The sequence below is a fragment of the Astatotilapia calliptera genome, chromosome 20, assembly GCF_964374335.1.
Source record: "Astatotilapia calliptera chromosome 20, fAstCal68.1, whole genome shotgun sequence".
Taxonomy (NCBI): Eukaryota; Metazoa; Chordata; class Actinopteri; order Cichliformes; family Cichlidae; genus Astatotilapia; species Astatotilapia calliptera.
In genome coordinates this window covers 12,480,298-12,497,985 of record NC_137441.1, presented here as the reverse complement: position 1 = coordinate 12,497,985, position 17,688 = coordinate 12,480,298, and the positions used below count along the sequence as shown (strand labels likewise).

The 17,688-nt window shown below is 38.7% G+C and overlaps 1 protein-coding gene across 2 annotated transcripts in view; it reads right to left on the bottom strand.

Moving 5' to 3' along the window:
* LOC145423265 (cadherin-4-like) overlaps positions 1-17,688 on the bottom strand; it is a 246,877-nt gene that overhangs the window by 28,062 nt on the left and 201,127 nt on the right. For both annotated transcript variants that reach the window (XM_080295542.1, XM_080295541.1), the window contains 3 exons: positions 13,290-13,434; positions 10,989-11,161; positions 4,288-4,425 (listed from right to left, as the gene is read on the bottom strand). In XM_080295542.1, coding sequence (XP_080151668.1) covers positions 4,288-4,425; positions 10,989-11,161; positions 13,290-13,434 — 456 coding nt within the window. The remainder of the gene's footprint in view (positions 1-4,287; positions 4,426-10,988; positions 11,162-13,289; positions 13,435-17,688) is intronic.

Genomic DNA, 17,688 nt, shown 5'->3' with positions numbered 1-17,688 from the left:
GTTTTACGTTTCTACGTATTCCCAAAAAGCAGTGAATGCCACATTTCATCCGTCTGTACCATGGATGGCACATGCATGTATGCAGCCCTGACTATCCACCCAAAGTCTTCCCATCTGTACCCATGCACCACCCTTTGCGGACTTGAAAAAATAGGCCAGCCTCTGATAGGCATGATGAAATATTAATCTCCAACATTAAAGACAAATTCCCCAAACTTTATATTTCTGGGACATGTTGAAAGATCTATGGGGTTTATTGCAAACACTAAATATTTGCATAATGGCCTGCATTCTCGACAAAATGGCTCTTATGTTATACCCCCATGAAAGTGGATGATTTATGAAGGGAGTGGGTAAAAGTGCTCTGCTCATCGTGGCTCCAAAACCTCCACTAAACTTGATCATCAATATCCATGATAGTATTAACTTCCCTCTGTGACGGTGATGGAAATGCACTTAAACACGGTGGAATACAGAGAATATCAATCTATTATTGCCCACTATCATCAATACACCACCATCGGTAGAGAATCTTAATGCAGGAAGGGGGTGCCGAGTCAGTAGAGGCCTCTGATTTACAACGAGCCATGTCTACACTTTATCACTACTGCTGTACAAAATAGCTCCCGCGACTAAATAATTCTTCATTCCTTCTTCTCTCCCCATCATTCTCTCGTCACTTTTTTCCTTTTCATTTTCCATCGTTGACTCTACTTGGTGGTCCACTCATCAGCTCCCCTTACTGTTTTCTTTCTTTCTTCACCCTTTCCTCTGCTTCTTCCTTCCCTCTGCCCTCCGAATGCCCTGCTTTGTGTGACGTAGCAGTTCTCTGACGAGCTCTGTGACTGACATATGCTTACCTCTAACGCTAAGTCATCATCATAAGGGTCTTAATAGCCCCCAGTGCAAATGCTAATGCTAAAATTGCTGCTACCACCTCTAAGAGTTGTGTACAGTATACTGTTTGGCTGATAATGCCTCCGTCGATATTCCAGCAGTTGCAAAGCTAAGCACCTTATCTACCCGACATAACCAGGCTCTCATCCCTGATGATAGGAAGCCACACATCCAGAATAATCCTGACATCTGAAACCACACTGACACGGAGACAGCCTTTTCATTAAACAAAACATGTCGAACGCAGAAAAACGACTTCACTTTAAATTTTCTGAACAAATGTCTCTGCCACGTCCTATGAAACTTATTTCCAACCACAAAAATAATAAGTCAGATTTTCTTTGTTTGCAGCTATAAGTATAAAAAATGATTGAGCTGCTGTCTCAAATGTCTCAAACATTTATGCATTTTACAGATATATATATATATATATATATATATACACACACACATATATATATATATATATATATATATATATATATATATATATATATATATATACACATACATATATATATATATATATATGTGTGTGTATATATATATATATATATATATATATATATATATATACACATACATATATATATATATATATATATATATATATATATATATTAGGGGTGCAACGATATTCGTATCGATATTGAACCGTTCGATACAGTGCTTTCGGTTCGGTACGCATATGTATCGAACAATACAACATTTGTAATTTATTTTATCAACTTTCCTTCTGACGATGCTGTCTGTGTTGAGCGCTCAGTGAATCTGCGTTCGACTACCCCGCCTAGGCTGCACTGACGAGTGCAGATCCACTGAGTGCTCAACACAGACAGCATAGTCAGAAGGAAGAGCGCAGGGCAAGCTAGCAAGACAGAAGTTAAGCTCTCCAGATCTGGCGTTTGGAATTATTTTGGTTTTCATGTGACATATGACCCTGAAGGTAAGCGAGTCATGGACTAAAGTAAAACAGTATGTTGGATGTGCCATGCAATGCTCAATTACATGGGTGGGAGCTAGTGTGTTAGCGCAGTTAGCTCGTTAACGTGTTGGCCGTCTAGCCCCATGCACGGGGCGATCGGCGGTAGCTCGTTAACGGAGATTTGCCGTGTTGTGGCGTCAAGGTCATTTCAACGAGATTAACCTGAAATCACTAGTGGGAACACAACGAATATGACTGCACATTTACGCCGACATCATCCTAGTGCAAAGACAAAAACAACAAGCATGCTACTAACTTTAGCCGAGTCATTTAGACAGCTGTTAGCACATGATTCTCCTTATGCTGCTGAGAATATAGCCCAGAAGAAGCGGATAGTATAGCTTTTATTTTGGAAAGAGACATTTCTCTGTAATAAACTCTCTTTTCCAAAGATGAGTGATTCCTCAATCAGATACAGGGCTTGCAATATCGCTAGCCCGACGTCCCGGTGCTAGAGTGTGTGTGTGTGTGTGTGTGTGTGTGTGTGTGTGTGTGTGAGAGAGAGAGAGAGAGATTTTTTTTTTTCTTTCTTCCTCCCCTGCATTCTTTCAGAAATGTAGCTGGGTAATTATGTCATTGGCATCGGTGAGCCACTGTCAATATGTGACATATTGAAATCGTGTTTGAATTTGCGCTTGTTTTTTTGCTTTCACTTTCACTTTGCAATCGCGCGAACTGTGTATAGAGAGCGACAGCACTGATCTGTGAGTGATGAAAATTTGTGCACCAATTCCTCTGACATCGTCTTATTAATCGTTAGCTCACTATGCAAACATGACAAGTGAAATCTCCCGCAGCAAGCTTAAACATGTGAGAGGTTGAGGATATATATTTCATTTCTTCTGAGCCAAATAAGACAGGTCAGGGTGAAGAAGTGACAGCCAAAGAAAAGCTTACCACAAAACGGAGAAGTTATGACAAATCAGACTATAAGGCAAAAAGAAAGTGCAGCTTCATGGTTTCATGGACAAAAGAATTTCTGTGGCTGCAATATGACGAGCTAAATAACCAGGGCTGCACATAAGTGGTCCGCAGGTGCGCATTCGCTGTCAAAATAAAAAACGCGCACAAGGGTTAGGGTTAAATTTAAAAACTGTACTTTTGAGTTAAAATATATATTTATAATTTTAATAAATGACAAATTAAAAAGGCATGAACATTTTTTTTGTATCGAAAAAATATCGAACCGTGACACCAAAGTATCGAACCGAACCGAACCGTGAATTTTGTGTATCGTTGCACCCCTAATATATATATATATATATATCTGTAAAATGCATAAATATATATATATATATATATATATATATATATATATATATATATATATATATATATATATATATAAAGGCATATATATATATATAAAGGCATATATATATATATAAAGGCATATATATATATATATATATATATATATAATAGAATAGAATAGCCTTTATTGTCATTGTACAGACTACAACGAAATTGGAGTGCCACTCCCTTGGTGCAAGATTCAATAATAAATATAAATGTAAAATATAAAAAGTACAATAAAACAATCGCAAGTACTCAAACAATAGTAAGTACGATATATACAGGATAGCAGCATTAATATAATGACAGTATGAATAACAGCATAATATAATGGCAGTGACGGTATGGTATAGCAAGCAGGTTCAATTGTTTTTGTGCTTATTTACTACGGTGATAGCTCTGGGAAAGAAGCTATCCCTAAATCTGTTTGTCCTGGTTTTATGTGACCTGTACCGTCGGCCTGACGGTAATAGTTCAAACAGTTGATTGCTGTTGATTGCTGGGGTGAGATTAGTCCTTGATGATATGATATAAAATCCATATATGTGCAAGTGAAAGTAGAAATAACCTGAATCACTAATTGATTTAGTGATGATGTTCCAGAATGGCACCACCAGTAATATATTACATATATTGCAGTACTTTGGATTTTTAATTTTTACTTGGCTCTCAGTAATGACCTTCTGTAATGTAATCATCATTCTAAATATCACCATCATGACAACAATCATTAACCATTTGCTGGCTCTAGTTTTCTTGCTCATGAAAGTCAATGATATGGATCTGTTATTCCTCACGAGTGCGTGTGCGCGAGTATGTGTGTTCGCATGTGTTTTTGTTTCAGCTCTCTACAAGCAAATGAGCAATTATCCTTTATAAGTCCCCCTCACTGTCCTTGTGTAAATCTTTCCTTGTAATGACATAACAGTGTAGATTCCTCTTTTTTCAATTTTTCCCCCCTCTATGTCTTCCCCCTTCTTCTTCTGATATATTTCTTTTTTATGATTTTTCTTCTCCAACATATGATTTCCGCGCTCTTCTCTTAACCCAACTCCTCTATTTCTTTGAACTGTTACCCATTGCCCATTACCTCATTTGTAATAACTCACAGTTCTGGAGGTCAGCATGGGAGGGTTGTCATTGATGTCCGTGACAGTGATGATGGCAGTGGCTGTGTTGGAAAGGCCAAAGTTCAGGTTGCCCTCCATGTCCGTGGCCTGCACGATAATGGTATACTGGGACACTTTCTGTAAAAGACAGTAATAGAAAAAAACAACAGTGTGCGGTTATTCATCTGCAAAAAGCTCCCTCCTGCTACAGCAGCAGTCGCAGACTGTGACTCCCATGGGGGAAAAAAGCTGAGCCTGCGTTCTCTTCTATAGTGACTGTCTACAGTCTTATTTGAAACACAAAATCACAAGGGTGAAGTCTTTCATTTGACTGAGTTGAAATCTCTTCACTGGAACGTATCCAGACTTCAGACCATCTGAAGGCACCACTGTGAAGCCTCCCCATTGGTACAGCATGCCATCAAAGTTATCAAAGGCATCGCTTATTCAGCGCCACTGATGGACAGATGTGAAGACAATGATCCAACTGACAGAGATTAATAGACTATCTATGGGGCAATAATATGAGGGAATGATAAATGCCGTTTCATCTCTTGAAATGACATAGTGTCACTTCAGTGGATGCTGAAATATTTCTTGTTTTTCTTCTCAGCCATGTACCTCCTTTCTCACCATTTTCCCCTCCTGTTCTTGGCTTCCCCTGTCTCTTCTTCTGTCCCAGGGTGCAGTTAATGGGCTGCAGGAAGGATGGAGCCCAGAAGCTGACTGTCTGGATAATGTGTCTCGTCATTGAGATTCCCAATTACATTCCCAGTGTCTCTCTCACCTGCTAATTACCGAGTAAATATCCCAATTAGGCCAGGATGCCACATCAGGAGGATTAGACAGCTTCTCTCAGTTCCTCTCATCTTGAGGCTAGATGAGATGCTGAACTCCAACCTCATACACACACTCTCATTAACACCCGTAAATACACACAAGCATCCACAAACACATACACACACCTCTCTTTCTCCATATCTTCTGCTTGCTTGACTGTCCCATCAGCCTGTGTACAGCGTGTACACAACACTCTCACTAATTAGACAAGGGAGTAATTATGTAGCGCTCCTCTGAACCTCTCAGCGCTGCAACAACACCGCAGCATAGCCAGTCTTCTCTGGAGTACTAAGGTCTGTTACTGTCAACAAGCTCTTAAAAGTCCACTGCAGACCAGTGGAAATCTTTAAAAGAGAATCAGTGTGGGAGTTTACAAAGAAGAGGAAGAAGACATTTCAAAAGTAAAGAACAGAAGATAGGATAAGAGGCGGCAGGGGATGCAACTGAGGCACAAGGGAGGGATAATACCAAAAATAAATCGTGCTTTTTTTGTGTGCCTAACACCTCCAACACTCCAGTCCAAGAAGAGAAGGGAGGTGCAGAAACTTTCCAAGTTTCAAAGGGCTAAAGTGCTGACTAAAAGTGGACCAGGTAAACACTGCAGTGTGCATCGTCGAATCTTCCTGTGAAGTTTATGTATAGTACAGAAGGTACTTTTTTCTGGCAAGGTTAAGACTTTTATCTGCCGTCTAGGAAAAATGCTGGGACACTGAAATATGCGTTTATATGCTGGAGAAACTGTTTGCACACAAGTTTATTTATATTCATCCATCATACATATCCATTAATATTTTGCAACATCCAGTTCCTTATCCAGGTGGTGGAGGCAGCAATCTAAGTGCAGATTGGGGTAGGCGGGGTAGTTCTTGGGTCTACCCCAGGGTCTTCTTCTGGCATGACATAAGTGGCATCCAGAAGAGATCACAATCAGAGTGCTGAACCACCACAGCTGATGTCTCACTTCTTAGAACCTCCTACATGACTGAGTTCTGACACCCTTTGGAAGAAGCTAATACAAGACAACACAAAATGTGTATGCCAATTGGTGTCTGCTGGATAAGCAGGTGCTGTAGAACAACTTCAAGGTGGTATTTCACCGGAAAGTTGCAGCATTATTTGGAGTGACACCAAGTACCATCTCTAAATTGAAGGGCAAGTTCCATATAACAGGGGGTGTCAGAGACAGGACACGAATAGGTGTCACAAAACGACATTTTCTCATCCCATCAGCACTCAGGGAGTCAAGAGGATGGAATGTTCTGTCTGCAGTCCTGAGCTCAATCCCATTGAACACTTGTGGGATCAGCTTGGGCATGTTGTTCGTGCCAGAGTGACCAACACAACCACATTGGCTGACTTGCTGGTTGAGAAACAGGATGCCATCCCACAGCAGTGTGTGACCAAGCTGGTGACCAGCATGACGAGGATGTGCCAGGCTGTCGTGGCTATGACTGGGTACTGACGTCCCTGTGTGGCACCATTTAAGGAGAAATAAACAGTCTTTCCAGCAGTATAAGATTTAAGGCCAAGAGACATTTTTAAAACAAAGAAATAATCAACCAAACACAAATTTCCTGAGTTTATTTAAGACACTAAGACAATTTCATTTTTAAATAATCAAATCAGCGTCACTGAAATACGTGTACATAGCTACACCATATATACGAATGTGCACCCAATTTTATTTTTTGTTTGTTTTATTTTTTTCTTAATGTGGCAAATGATAGCTCTGCTAGATCCAGCAGTTTTCTTGACTTTCAGGTGATGAAGTGCTTATATGCAAGCTTACACTGACTCAGCGTGCATACAACTTTCTGCTTGAAAGTCGAGCAGAACCAAGCCGGTTAGTAGGGCTGCCATGAGACTTACTCTTCAACTTGCTTGTTTAAAATGTCTTTTCACAAAGAGAAAGATGGGCTCTCTCCCAGTGCCAACTCTGGACTAGTAGTAACTGGTTATGTAACATCTTAGAACCAATAGTTAACTGGTTTTGTGTTAACTGTTGATAACATGTTAACATGTTGATATATGGTTTGGATATTGTTCTAATCCTGATTCAAAAAGTTGGATTAGGCGTTGTTGACAGCGGGGAAAGATCTATGAGCCGATCCACTTAATTCAATATTGCTCTGGCTCTTTGGCTTTAAGACGCCACCTGTCACCAGCAGTGCACTAGCTGCTAGAGAGGGAGCATTGCCTGAAGAAAGCTAACTGCAAAGGGTCAGCAGTTTGGAGGCATTTCATGGCTGTTACGTCAACAGCTTTTGGCATATATATATTTTCACTTTACTGCAGTCTGGGATATTTATCATATTACTGGATAAGTAAAAAGGCTGAAAATGGTGCTTTCTCTAGGTTCTTGCTCTATTTCTGTTGTGCTCTTGATTTGCTGGGAGATTGTTTTATCATACTTACAGTAACATAAATTGAAATTGTTGCCAATTTCATTTCATTTCACCATTTCACTCACATGTGTCTAAGGAGGTGCACATTTGAGTGTATGCTTTCACACAGTGAGCACAAGGAAAGGAGAAACTGTAAAGCTGTAAAAGGCAGCAGTATGCAGTGGCCTTACCCTAGTCTCACACTAGACTGACATGACTACCACAAATAAATTAGGTAAAGAAAATGAGTATAACTTTATTTAGAATTCATTCTTCTACTAATAAATACAAGTTCAATAAATCTATATTCTTGGGTATATTTATGTGTTGCATTTTATTTTACAAAGTCAGAAAAGAAACGCTTAAGTTGAGGCTGACACAAAATACTGATTATCAGTCTCTTCCCCAGAGTCAGGAGTTAATTTAACACCAGCACTGGAATTAAATTTAGTCTTGTTGACTCTACTTACATCCCATTCTTCCAAAAGTAATGCCCTCATTTGTTGTTTGGATAGTGGAGGTGGAAAGTGTCCCCAAAGGTTTTCAAATGGGTTTAAATTTTGTCACTTATCAACTATGTATTGATCTGCAGAGACACCAACTTTGCCTGAACAATGCATTTTGGTTCATTCTCACTTTAGGAGTGTTAACTGTTAGTGTGAGGTTAAAAACATTTTCTGGGCTAGTGTGAAAGGTAAACCTGGGGCCGGGATGTAGATGAGTGCTAGAAAATGTACGGATGATGATGTTTAAAGGGAAAAGAGGCAATGTGTAGCCATTCTTTTCCCTTAGTCTCTTTTCTGAAGATTTACGAGCCTCATTTGCACCTGGTATCAACATGCAGTACTGATGTGTTATCTGGTTAATGAAATCTGCTCACGGGTCTTAGACATGGCATCAAAAAGCATTAAAAATGCCTGTATTACTAGCCTTACTGTAATTTGACATCAATGCTAAATGGGGTTAGTAGATTTTTCAGAAAATATGACAGGTCCCAGGTTGGATGGAGGGATGATTCTTTGTTGGCTTGACTTTTTCTTTTGCTGACGTAGGTCTGCCTGTAGTGTTTTTGTCAAGCTTGTGGAAAGTAGCAGGAAGATGAAGAGTTAGATGAGCTTTCATCTTGTTGGGAATATGACCAGCTTGTGCATATTATATTTACACGTGGCTGTTGTCTGATTGTAAAGTAAGCAGATGTGATCTGAAAAGGAAGTGAAAGCGAGAACGCTGATCCCAGTGATACTAACCTGGAAAAACATATGTTATTAAAAAGGTTATGGGCAAGGGAAATAATTATCTCAACACAAGTTCTTTGAAGTACAATCTTGTCTCTGTGTGTGTGTGTGTGTTTGTGTGCATGCGTGTGTTTAGGGGTGCCAAGAGTGTAATCCTACGTTTAGGGGTGACTGTGTGGATTAGCAGTGTACTGATAAACCAGAGCAAAAAGAAAAGCGGTTCAGCTGAGACATTTTTAGTCTATGCTCCCCTTGTACCTCTCTCCCTCTGGCACCATCATGTCTCATCCTGCTTCTCTGTCTCCATCACACTATCTTCACTAACAAATTCACACACTTACTCCCCCCTCATTGTAATAACCCACCTTACCAGCTCAGTTTTTGTTCTATTGCTCCCTTCAGTTTTCGTTTTTTCACTCTATTGCCTGTGTTTTATCGAGTGTAGATGTGATTATGGGCTTTTGTGTTTGTCTGACAGGTGTCAAGGGCATTCTATCTCAGATATTTCCACTCTATCTTTACCACACAAACACCACGCACACATACACACACGCACACTCACGAGCAGCCCACTGCTGCGTGATGTGTTGTTAATAGGTCTGTCACTGGTGACAGTCTGGGAGGATGATCTGTCTCGGAGATTTCTTTGCAGAGTTGTCACTGGCACATCCATGTTGTGAGAATAAACACATTTGGATCTTGTCACAACTTTTAGAGCTCCACAAACAAGGTGACCGTGGACAATTTAATATAAAAAAAAGATGACTTATGTGTGTGTGTGCGGGGACAAATGGCACCGTAACATTTGAAAGTCATATCTTAGGATGTCATCAGAGTAAACAATGCTATTAGGAACTGTGCTCCATGAACACAGATACAAATGTCTTCCTTTTGACCAGGTATGGCTCATTCAGACACTGTGCAGCAATGCAAGGGTTCACACACTGTATGACTAAAAATTATTTTATCATCCTTTGTCACACCAATTACCAATTAACAGGAACAGGTGTCTCGAGGAAAATGTATATAGTAAGAAAAGACAATATAATATTCGAGAGAAAACCTCACCAGTCAGGTGATACCCTGTGAGAAGCACTTGGCAACAGTGGGAAGGAAAAACTCCAGTTTAAAGGGAAGAAACCTCCAGCAGAAGGCTCATTAGGCACCTGGCAGTGCTTTTTAAATGGAAAAAGTATTTACCTGCACAATAGAAAATATAAGCTTATATATAATAAGCTTTTCTGTAAATTAATGGGCAATTAAAACTAGTTAAATGGTCATTTCATTGTTATATTGTTATGAAATGATGATTTTTTAAAAATTGTTCCAGTCTGTGTAACAAATACATTATCCATTATTCTATATAGTAATAAATATGACATCACAGTTGATTAGAGACAATTACAGTCTGATGAGATCTGCACTTATAACATTTGCTAATGATAAATAAAGAGCTATTGTTATTTTGTGTTATTTTTATCGATCAGTACGCATATCTCAGTTACCCGAGTTTTAAATATTGCATTTAGTCAAAGCCGGTGGCATGTTAGGAATATTTATAAGGGTTAGGGTTTTTAACAGCAGTAAAACAAGTGCCCCTCCAAACTTTCCCAAACACTAAATAAATTAAATTCACCACCATCCAGTGTAAGGTTTATGCCACAGCTGCTCTAAATGAATGTTGATGGTAATTGCTGAAATACTTTTTCATGTCTCTGCAATGGTTAATCCACCAGTATGCTTTAATTAAAAGGATAATTGTAATGCCAAAACATAATTACTGTTGTTATCCATAAATTTTCAGATGAACTGTTTTTCAAAAGAGCTGAAAAAAAGTAAAATGCATTATTCGTTTTAAACTAAGATGTCAAATTACAGTTATTTACTCACATTCCTGAACAAGTAAATAACTGTAACTGATTTACACCACCCGCAAACCTATGCAGCTTCAAAACAAGTATTTTAACACCAGTTCTAACTTTATACTAGCCATTCAAAAATATCTATAGATGTACCAAACAGTATTTATCAGCCAAGAAAGTTTTATGAATCAGTTACCACTTTACAATGACAATCACATACTATTAAAAGGTTGTATATTAATCAGTTCGTAAACATTAATTAAAATGTCAGTGTTGTTGACTGAAAAGAGTTACTTCACATTAAAAATTTACTGTTTATTAACACTTGTTACTATAAAGTGGTACGAGTTGATGAATGCGTCAGGAGAGAGAAGACCAACCTCTCGATCAAGACCAGGCGCCACTGTCACAATGTCTCCAGTCTCGCTGTTGATGGTAAACATGTTAGGGATCGGGCTGTGCGGCGTCTGGGACAGGATCCGGTAGCGTACCATTCCATTAGCTGTGGTGTTGTCATCTGCATCAAATGCTGATAGATGCATCACATATGTTCCTGATGAAACACAGAAAATTTGTCAGCATTTATGTCCACCGGCATACTCTTTATAGATCAACTACCAACCATAACAGTGGCTTATTATAGCTATCTTTGTAAATAACTTGACTTGACATGGTGAAGCTTGACCTCCCCTCTGTCTACTACCAATAGTCATTGGTTAAGCTTTTGGTTTAAAGCAGTTGCTTTTTTCAAATGCTCCAGAACGAAAAACTGCCTATGCTTTTACAGAGGTGATCACACTTGCTCATCAGTCAATTAATGGAGTGTATTTGATGAGCAGCACATGGCTACTTCTTACCTTGCTATGAAAGCAGTAACCACAGAGTCTGTCACAGGACTGTGAAAACCTTCTTTTTCACGTGACTGTATAATATATTAAAAAAGCACACTCGTGACAGAGACATTGGAACTGTAGGGAAATTATCCTGTAAATACTACTTATGTCCATGTGGGCAGCTTTTCAGCAAAAATTACTATAATTTTACAATTACATTCTATTGTTTTACTAAGATGTCATAACGGATTAAATTGCTGCATCTATACAGATGTAATTTTCATAGAAACATTATTTAATATAATTTTAATGAATGTATATTAATGGGACAGGTACTTAGAAATCTAAGCCAACAGAACAAAAATATGGGTAGCTGTTCTGTAAATAACGACTTGGACAAATACTAGAAAATCAAACACAAAAGTATATATACATGTAAATATTATTAAAATCATATGTTATAAAGATGATGTTTTTTATATTTAAAGGACATGTTAAAAACGAATAATAAAAACTGATTATGACGCATTTGTGTTGCAGAGAATAAGCGTCTACTCTCTCACGAAAGCAACACTTGTTAGGTTCCTTCCCTACTTGTATAACTCTGTGGGATCACTGCCTGTCACCCAATCTCTCCATCTCTTTCTCCCTCTTGTTCTGCCTCTCTTGTAGCCAATTCTAATTGCCAGAGATAGTGATATCATGCCAGTGACAGCCCCTGTCCGAGGATAATTGTAACCGCAGCTCCCATTTCAAACTTCATTACATTTCAAAGCAACATTTGTCAATGACTCGGCCAGAGGGAGTACTCTGAAGGCCTCTCAGCGAGACAACAAAAAAGCTGTTAGGAACAGAGAGAGGGAGAGGAAAAGAGGGAAATAGAGGACAGACTCCATATTTGGTGTGATTCCAAGTGGAGAGACTATCAGTCCTCCACCCATCATTTTTTTTTTTTTAAAGAGATGTGGGGATAGACTGAAGGAGATTTAGAATCACAATGTGTCACACATCGCCGGGGTAATTTCATTAAGCTGCAGACTTAGGGGGTTTAATGTGGACCCTTTGTATGGGGATCCTAAGCTGTGCCTGACAGGATTAGGTCCCCATAATGACTCTTTAATTTGCAAACTAATTCAAGTCTGTAATTGCCCTTCCATTGAAACCACTGGAGCTCTAAATTCTAAAACTCTCTTTTTTATGATTATTGTTCAACTGAATGTCATGCATGCCGTACAGGGACTTGTACGGTGTGTGAGGCGAGGCTCGGGCAACAGGGATGGTATCGTTTAGGAAAGGAAATCAAAAAAGGAAAAGAAAAGATAATAAAAGTGAGGTGTGACAAAAGTAAGAAGGAAAGAAAGCAAAACAGAAAGAAAAAGGTATTGAGCACCTGGACACCTTTTGAGATCACCTCTGGTGCAATAAACTCTGGCTCATCGGGTTCAAACTCACACACGCTTGCACACAGAGAGCTCATCTCTGTGATTCTTCTGCTTTGAGGTTAGACATAAAATGACCCAGTGGTGCTACAGCGTGGTACATTTAATCCTCAATCTCCTCTCCAGCCTGAGCACCCTCTTTGGTTTATGACCACTGCTGCACCAGGCTAAATGAAAAGCCACTCTACGAGACCGATTCTCTGTCCGTCTGCTAAATCAAGGGGAATGGAAAATTCTCTGTTGCATCAAAGATTCACTGGTGTAGTCATACTTTTAACAACACCAATCTCTCCTGATATACTCGCTGTTCTTTTTCTGTTCACCCATAAATTTCTTGACTTTTAAAACAAAACAAAAAAGTTTCTATTGTAATTGTTTCAATTGTTTTTATCCATCTATAATTTATTACCTGGTTTCGAGCCTTCATCCACAGAGCCATTGTAGACCTGGTTTTTGAACTCGGGTCTGTTGTCATTCATATCGATGACAAAGATGTACAGATCGATAGGGTTCTCAACCTGGTTGCCGTTCATGTCCACAGCATGGGCTCGCAGCTAGGAAGGAAACAGAAAAAACACGTTCAGATTAGAGATAATGATTATAGATAAAAATATGCTACTCATGGTCATACACACATAATATGCCTCAGTCTTCTCACATTGTACACATCTATTTAGAATGCTAATTTTGCCACCTCGACCTCCAGCATCTCGGTGTCGCCGCTGCCCTGTTTCACTGCCTGCTGTTTCAACCCACTTGTAGAACAGGGGCACATTGAATTTTCATGCTCATCTTTAAAATATAGTATATTTTGAGGGAGTAATGAACTCAGACTGCGCTCCTGCATGAATTGTTATTATGGGAGGATAAACAAATGATAAATCATTTAGAATCAGGCTTTGATGAGCGCTTCTTTTACTAATACGGAGAAAAATAATGGGTGAAACATTTGCTTTCCGAAAGAAAAAATAATAAATATATAATAAAATGAACCAGTGTAATATAAGTCAATGTTGTGCCTTCTGCATCCCCTCATTAATGAGCTTCAAGGTAACTATATGGACTTCTTTGAGAGCTAAGGGCATGTGTGTATGTATAAAGCAGTAACATACATTCACATGGTTTCGCCTATATTTTAAGATGTAATATCAGACAGTTTGTGTTTAGCCCAATCAAAAAGAAACTGGGAAAGATATTAATATATTAACTGTATTCAAACGTCTGTTTTTTATATCTTCATCACAACGGTTAGCAGTGTTGCCTGTTCAGTTAGGGAAATGAGCTACAGGTGCAGATGTAAGGTGCTGTACAGTAGGTTAAGTCTGTGGTAGATAGCAGGCTTAGAAAGACACTGTACAAATGCCAGTCTATTGCCCATTTAATGAATAATGATACAAAACAAATTAATGTCCCACATTCTTTAAAAATGTATAAAACTGTTCTGGAGGTTCAAGCCTGGTCTCTGTCTAGAGGATAAACCACACAGTACAACAGCAACACCTTAGAGAGCACTACCTCAGCGATAAGTCGTATCACTAGAGGCACAATAACACATTTATTTTCTGAGAATGTATCTAATCTAAGATTTGCCAATACTTTCTAAATTAAATTTATCTACACCAAGATTTCCTTTCTACTGGAAATGGACCATCATATTTTAAAACCACCGTGTTTACAGATTCAGTTTGATTTACTCGCTAACGTCTGTCTAAGCAGTGCCCTATGACAGCCACCAAAATCAAGATGACAGAAAATAAAAGCTGACAAAAATGTTGTCACAGTAATTGACTCGGCTTCATTTATGATTGCGAGTTCACAGTTTTTAGCGACATGAATGTTTACACAGAAGCTGCTCTGTTTGCTGGGTCATAAACAGTACTGCAAGGATTTGGCACTAAATTAATTAATCAGCCAATATATATAGCTATGATATGAAAAAGAGAGTTTTAACAAGACAGTCCTGTAAAGAGCTAAATGCATCTCGTGATCCAGGAGGATGTAGAACTACCTTTAGTAGCTTGACCTTATTATTTTTTTCTAATCTCTCCCATCATTGTGGCCAACTCTTCTTTATCACATTTCTTCAGTTTATCATTTATTTATACACAGCTCTCTTAAGGTCCAGACACAATATTTATCAGGAAATGTCAGGTTGAGGTCTTGTTTGGACTACTGCAACACTGAGTCTTTTCTTTCAACCATCCTGATATAGATTTGCTGGTGTCTTTAGCTTCAGTGTCCTTCACTGCCATGTTGCTTGACCAATTTTTGACCAATACAACAAAATAAAACTAGTACCGGTACCGAAAAAAAGAAGATTTATTCATAATACACGTGAAAAGACCCAGGAAAACCGAGTTAACAATAAAAACGATAACAAAATAACGCTGAAAACCAATAAAAACCCTGAAAACCATACATTTCACACCTGAGCCTCAATTCTCGCGGCCCGGTAACAAACGACTCACGGACCGGTACCGGGCCGAGGCCCGGGGATTGGGGACCGCTGCTCTAGAGTACTTTGGTAAACAGAGGAGTTCAGGGTTGACTCAATAATGTCAAGGTGCCCAGTCCTGTGACTGCAAAGCAAGCCCTCCACCACAATCCCTGACAGCTGATATGAAGTGTTTGTGCTAATATGCTGCATTTCCTTTTTATCAAACACAGCATCATGTATTATAGCCAAATATCTCCACTTTGTTTCGATCTGTCCACAAGATGGTGTTCCAGAAGTATTACCATTACAAACATGTTCTTTTCAGAGTGACGATATTATCTCCTGGTAAGCCTTTCAAAAGAATTCATGTTTATTCAGTCTGTTTCTACTGGTATGTCATGAAGACACTGAGGCATTGTGTCATGAAGATTTGTAGCCCAGCAATTTATTAAAAGGACCTTGATGCCACCCATTTCCCAACAATAACTAAAAGCGATGTTAGGAGAGTGGTTAAATCAAATCATGAAGGACATGTGTGTGCACAAGAAGCAGATGGTTGTAACAGTGAATGGCGACAAGCTGTTTGCTTGATATGTATTTGGAGAAAGGTATTATGTTATATTCCTAAATATAATAACTCATTTTGTTTCAAACAAAATAAAAATTGCAAGAATTTATTTCGATTAACATTATGATATTGGTTCATACTGCGCCATCACATCTCACACCAAAGAAATCAAACTGGTACGGTACCTCCCTAATATTATTCTGTGATGGACAATCTCAACATCTAAAATATCTTTCTGTCAGGTACAAACAAAGCAAAAAACAACACAAATAAAAACATCAATTAACTGAAAGCAAGTGTTTTTCAGTGGACCTCTAGAGCCAAACTGAAAAACACTTCTGCACTGTTTATACAGGCTGATAAAATCAGTGGTTTTGAATTATAGTATAGAAAACCATAAAAGATTTCCTAAACATACAGAGCCACACTGAATAAAAGTCAAAACAAAAATTCTGGACATTTTTCTTTCAGACAAATTGCCTTTATGCTTATGTTATTTCTCCAAACTCGTTATCTCTTTTACACTTACACACCAAAGTTTTTATCTCAGCAAAGAGCAAAACAACAAACATCTTATTTTTTTGAAAGTTGGCTCCACTGTAAAAGCAAGGAGTCAGTTTCAGAATCATCATATTGGATCCCTGATCAACATTCTGTCTGGTTTTGTTTGAAAGAGTCCTGAAATCTCTTCACATCTCTAACTCCACAAACACGGTCAACCCATCTCAAATTCAACTCAGCTTTGCTCAGATCAATGGAATCACCAACTAGGATTTCTCACAAACTTTGTACATGAAGTTATTACTAAAATCAATACATGCTGTCAAACGTGTCCTTACTTCTTTCACTTTTTGAGCAAAAAACCTCCCAAACAACCAACAGTTTGAAAGAAAATGAAAAAATCGGAAACATCTGCATTATCAGGGAAATGTCGAGTTTAAATAAATGCCTGAATTATTTTTTTCACTGCTTACAAGAAGGTCAAACAAGCAGACTGAAGTGGTATTTAGAAATGAACTTTTCCCTAAAGCTGTTTTCATTCAGTTCACTTAACTTGGGAATGTTTATATCCCTGAGCATGACTTATTCAGCGATATTCCTGTCAGGTGGAAGTACCGGGGATGTTTACTTTATATCATATGAAGTAAAGAAAAAAAAGAAGAAAAATCTGATCTTATCTACATCCTGCTCCTAACAACACCGGCTTGTAAATATTTATTCTGGTCATATGTCAGCGATCAATTTCAGGCGAAGGTCTCTCTACATTATCGTTAGGATATTCATCAGAACCGAAGATAAACTAAACTGGAAAAGACTGAGGGAAAAGTTAAAACATGGAGAGAACAGACAAAGGTTCTCAATTTTAACAAGAGCTATTTTTTTTCAACATGTAGAATGAATCAAGGGAATGGTATCCTTCTCTTATGAGCGTTACCTGATAGGAAAAAGCTACCTGGTCACTGTAGGAGCATGAGTGTCAGATATATGAAACAGCCTTCAGGCTCGTTGTGGCAGGAAATAGAATAAGTAGCATTCTCCATCGACTTCTTCTCCTCAGAGAGGTGAAGATCCTCTTCACTGCTGCTCATTCTGTCCTCTCCACCGTCTGCTTCCACTCTGCACCTCCACCAAAATTGCATCTTCAGGTCTCCCTGAGGTTAATTTGACTTTACTTTTTCCACTGCATTGTCTGATCTGTCCTGCACCCAATATCCGTGTGCTGCCATCGCATATCACATCTCACTGTGCTGTAACGGGCTACGAGCCAGGCCCCTTATCTACACCCACCCTCATCCCTCCATC